Raw genomic sequence first — 5,517 nt, 5'->3', positions numbered from 1 at the left:
TACGATCTGGGCTCCATCGTTTATCCTCAGTTTTACACAACTCGACTTCATAGATCTGCTGTCATTCAAACACGAGAGGCCTTCTTAGTTTTATTTTTGGATAACACTTAACAACAACTACAAATCATCACTCTCACACATTATGTACATTTAGATCACCAATTTTGCTCGTCAGTTTACTGGATATGAATACGGAGAGTATCACTCACCCCGTGGAAATGTTTAAGATTCTGAAACATCAGTCCATGATGATGATGTTATTAAGGTTATCTGAGTAAGGCTGCTTCACAAAAAGTCTGTGATGAGTGGGACGTTTGAAAATACTTGGGCAAATTGCATTACTGGAAACGTGGTGCCCAGTGTTTGTATGGCTTGACCCACAAAACGTGGACAAAACATCAAACTTTATCATCCTCAAAGCAAAGTGCTCTAAATCCCTGGTGTATCCCTTACATCCAAAATGCATTGTAGGGTGGCTCAGTGTAAGACTGGCTTTTCATTCATTTCATTCACATTCGCTCACACCCGACATGTGGCCAACATTTGGTACGTAACTGAAAATAAACACAATCTGCACATGATGCCGAGGCAGCACTTGAATCCTTCTCTTTTTAAGGAACTCAGTTATGCTGCCTGATATCATATCTCAGTCACAGTGAAGCCCTGCGGGCTCTTCTTGTCAGAAATGCTTCACTGTCCTCCTTCTGCGTGTGTTTGTGACACCCAGTCATGCAGACAGCAGTTATTCTACACCAGTCCTGGTTGGTTTATACCTTTCTTTCAGTGACATTTAACAGCTGGGCCTGGGGACATGCTGTTTGGTCAGCACCTCAGTTGTTATCTATAGAAACTTAATAGTCGTTTTAAACAACTGACAGTACAACTGTACAGTATGTCCCTGCCAGGGCATAATAAAGGCTGACTCTGGGCTTTGACACTCTGACCTTCTCAAATGGATGGATATGAGACACAAGACAGCAAAAAATGTTACACAACCTATTAATGATAAGTTTATATATTTACTGAAATTACTTTTAGTTCATTTTGTATTTATTCTGTCAGCACACGCAAGACTGAATCGATTAATTAGCCTCAAAAAGTATCCATCAATCCATTATCAGTCTCCTATTGGCCAGTGCAGGGTCACGGGGTCAAGCTCACACAGGAAGTGTGTCATCACGTTTGCTCCCTCTTTGTGATTAAATCCTCCTGCCCTGATGAAGTCTTGGCTTACTGAAATGTGAATCGCATATTCATTTAACACGACACACTACTGAATATTACAACAACTGGCAGCCTATCACAAGCATGAGAGGTGTTTGGTGCTGAGAAGATAATGGAACCATTTCTATATGTGGAAAAGGAACATTATTCACTTCTAACAATACACTGACAAACCGCAGTGGGAGGTTTGAGGGCGTATAACTAACCTACAATTATCTGTTTTGGTACTAAGAAGGAAACATGAACTTCCTGATCGGAGCAGCGGGTTTGTGGTGCTAATTACTGCTCCATCACGTGTTACTGATTACTGAAGAACACTGTGGGGCTCGAGCTCAGTGGGAGGAGCAGCAGTCCAGAGATGCACCACAATACGTCCAAACCTACTGGGTGGATGTTAAATCTCCATGTCACACATCAGTGGACACTTATGAAGTAACATCCAGAGGACATTTTATTTCCCCTTTGACTTCAGTACACCTGGACTTTATTGTTATTTTTTTCTCTTCTCAAGATTACAGGATAGAAAATCATGTTGGTCTTTCAGGTACTTTGATTTTGATTTTTCCACTGATTAAAGTATTTCATCATGGTACATATTGGTGATTCCTTTGTTTTCTCTTGAAATTTGCTGTTTTAGAACTTTGCAGTTTGGTGTCTTCTAGTGTCAGGTAATATTATTAATAACTGTTTTATCTCTTCTTATTTCATACATGCATTTTTTTAAAACAAAAAACTAAATTTATTACTGATCAAAGACTTCCTCTTCCTCCAGCCCTGCAGTTCTTTACCACAGCGCTGGACAGTAAGCCCTGCTTCAGTGTTTGATTTTTTGGGAGGGTTTGCCTCAGTCTATTGGGAAATCAAACATAAATGCTCCACCCTTCTGAACTTCTCCTTCCACAGCCTGTGAGACAGCCTGGTTTGATGAGGGGGATGTTACCAGACACGGGGACTCAGAGTTCTTGCGTGACCTGAGAAGGAAGCACTGGACGAGGATCTGCTCCAACCCGGTGGACATGGAGGCTCAGACGGTTTCTGGGGTCAAGTCGCAGCACACCGGGAACACCTTCCACGTGTAATGTCTTACACTTTTGCCTTGCACCCGGAAGATTTACGATTCATGATGCGGCACAAAAAGTCTGAGTCAAAAACTCACATTTCTGATCATCATCATCTGAAACAAATAACAATTACGGAGCTCTGAGAAATGTCCACAGTCCTCCACAGTGAAATACCCAGTTTGTCTTTCAGACATTAACACTTTCATATTAATACACAACGTATTAATATGCAAGTTATTAGTCCTACCAACTAATAATAGAAAGATAAAACAAGTGCAAACATTTAGCCAGAAATGCTTTCATCAGACATTGAGCCTGTAGTGTGTGGAGGTGTGTGGTGGTGGAAATACACTGCACAGGTGTCAGGCAGGTAGATGATCAGCACACACTAACTGACATGACGCACCACATTTAAAAGTGAGGAAACAGCAGATGACTCGGACTCAGACTTTTGGGTGTCTTTGATTTTTTATTCTCGGTGGTGAAGTCAAGACAACATTAGAATCAGGAGTGGGTTGTTGTATTTTGCAGTCACAGCGCGTCAGAAGGCCTTTTGTGCCTTAACTCCGAACAGAAATGGAAACAGTGTGAAGATTACAAGGTCAAGTTCACCTGCACGGGGCAGTTCTGCTCAGGTATGTGGTTCAGCACAAAGTCATAGGACTTTCATTTATTTCATGGAAAAAGAAAACATCTGGAGTCTTAAATGTGGGTTTCTGTGATTCTTTATTTTTCACAGAGTGTAGGACGCGCTGGTTTGATCACGATGACCCGACCGGAAATGGAGACTATGAGGTCCTTACTGACCTCTTAAACATATATCCAAGAGAAATCTGCCCTCACCCAATAGCCATCGAGGTGGAGAGCATTTCCGGGGAACCTGCCTCCAACACCTCCGATACTTTACTAAGGTGAGCTTAACGACACGAGTCAAAACAGATGAACCACCGGTGCGTCGTGGCCGGAGGACGCACGGAGATTGCCGAGCACCCACGTGTGCCAGCCTACACTTCACTGATTTGCTAATGACCGCTCCCCGCTACCTATCAACGTATTGCATTGTGATAAAGCAGTGGTTGATTTAGCCAACAAAATGGACAAATTTGTCATAAAAAAGCCAAAAATCCGACCCCACACCGTCTTCCAGTACCTTGTCAACGGCCGAGGACAGCTGCAGGAGCAGTATAGGTGATGTTAAGCAGAAAAGAGGTCTGACTTTCAAAGCTGGCTGGAAAGGCACCCATGGATGCTGCAAAAACAAGGTATTCTGCGAGGGTTGCACTGCAGCCAAAAACACGCGCGCCCCCTCCCATCCACAGCGCATGACCAAGAGTCTCTGAGAGCGTTTGTGCGGGATGGTTTTTCCAGCTGGGCCAAAGCACTGGAGAGATTTCAGATCTGCACAGAGCTGCAGTTAGCCCTGTTGGTGATACTAATGCCAAACATCAATTGCCACATCAATTCTGCCAGTCGAATTGTGGATTTTGTTTTTCCTTTTTCTTCATCGGAGTTGTTAGGTTGCATTGACATTAAACTCCTCGTATGCAACACCAGTGTGTAGACCGTGTGTGTGTGTGTGTGTGTGTGTGTTCGTGTCAAAATAGCAACGAGTCATACGATACGATCCTCTTTGTTGCAGTTATGATGCCACCTATGGGTTCGCCTGTGTAAATGCAGACCAGGGGAGCAGGAGCTGTGAAGATTACCGGGTCAGATTTACGTGTCCAGAAGAGTTCTGTCAAGGTTCGGTTCTTCTTTTCCTGAACTGACTGAATATGCTAAATGTGGTAGTAGTTGCTTTTCATTTCTGCATTTTTGCAAATTAGCTTAATTTAGATGCTTTAATTAATTTATTTCTTTGTCATGTGTAACAGTGTTTAGACACCTGCCAAGTGCAAGTGTTTATTGCTGTTTAAATAACAAATGAATGAATAAATCAATAAATATCTGTGATGGAAAGCAGCTATCATCACATTCACTCAAGTAGCCTACAGCCCTGAAGTGCAATTCTAGTGATGCTTGAATATTTTCTTCTGCTACTTCATTCTTCTACACCAGTAGAGTTTATGAGGAAATATTGTAGTTTATTCTCAGTTACATGTATTTGATAACTTTATAGTTGCTGGTTACTTTGAATATTCACATTATTAATTTAGAAAAATAATCAACAAATAAATTAGGATGTATTATTACCCTACCCTGCGCTTCCTAAAAAAGTTAGGCAAAATCCCGAATAAAACACTCACTTGTTTTCGGTGAAATACAGTTTCATTAAGACACTCATCCACTTGTAATTTCCACCCAGTGTCAGAGCAGTGTCGAACACAGTGGATGAGCGGCGATAACCCGTCAGAGGAGGGTGATGTCGAGTCCCTGGTTCAGCTGCTGAAAACTTTCCCCGGTCAAGTCTGTAGAAACCCGATCAGCATTGAGGCCAAGACAGCGAGTGGAATATCTGCCACGCAGACCGGAGACACCTACCTGTCGTAAGCATGTCGTTTGGTTTTCTAACAGGCTTCATGTTGCGTTAATCCAGTCAAACGGCCTTTCATAACGAGTGCTCTGCTCTGCTCTGCTCTTCAACTCAATTGCAGCTATGACGTAGCGTTTGGGTTTGCATGCATCAATGAGAAGCAGAGGGATAAACAATGTGAGGACTATCAAGTCATACTGACGTGTCCCTCAGATTTCTGTCAGGGTAAGTTTTCATGCAGGTAAGATTTATTTTGGACTTTAATACATGTGATGTTTAAAATGCTGACAGACAAAAACCACAACCTGTAAAAATTATATTAAAATCTCTGAGTCTGATGTCTCCCATGGGCCTGTAACGATTTGATGTTTTCACTGTTTGGCAGGTTGCAGGACAAGCTGGTTTGACTTGGACAATCCCACAGGGTTGGGGGACTATGAGACCCTCCTGCGACTGCAGATGCTTTATCCCAGTCAGGTCTGCTCCCAGCCTGTGGCCATTGAGGCCATGACAGTGTCCGGCGTCCCTGCGCACAAGACTGCTGATGTCTTTCAAGTGTGAGTTGGAGCCCAGACAGCAACAACACTCATCAACAGCTGACTGAGAAAACATAAGAGCTTGCATCGCTGTGTGTGTGCAGAGGCACATGATAATGAGATCAAAGGCAAAATTAAAATGACAGATCTAGCCATTCTGTAGATCTTAACTGCATTAATACATCACTTTGAGTTTTAAAAGATTAGTTTTGGAGAATACACA

The 5,517-nt window shown here is 42.6% G+C and overlaps 1 protein-coding gene across 1 annotated transcript; it reads left to right on the top strand.

Moving 5' to 3' along the window:
- The first annotated feature begins 1,999 nt into the window (after positions 1-1,999).
- Positions 2,000-5,041, top strand: si:dkey-205h13.2 (cell migration-inducing and hyaluronan-binding protein). The gene is made up of 6 exons (XM_046398169.1): positions 2,000-2,299; positions 2,817-2,920; positions 3,025-3,196; positions 3,925-4,028; positions 4,591-4,771; positions 4,880-5,041. Exons 1-6 carry the CDS (start codon positions 2,241-2,243, stop codon positions 5,001-5,003), a joined length of 744 nt encoding a protein of 247 aa, XP_046254125.1. The 5' UTR covers positions 2,000-2,240; the 3' UTR covers positions 5,004-5,041.
- Positions 5,042-5,517: the final 476 nt, after the last annotated feature.

The sequence above is a fragment of the Scatophagus argus genome, chromosome 8 (genome assembly GCF_020382885.2).
Source record: "Scatophagus argus isolate fScaArg1 chromosome 8, fScaArg1.pri, whole genome shotgun sequence".
NCBI classification, from domain to species: domain Eukaryota; kingdom Metazoa; phylum Chordata; class Actinopteri; family Scatophagidae; genus Scatophagus; species Scatophagus argus.
This window is presented reverse-complemented; position numbering and strand designations above follow the sequence as displayed.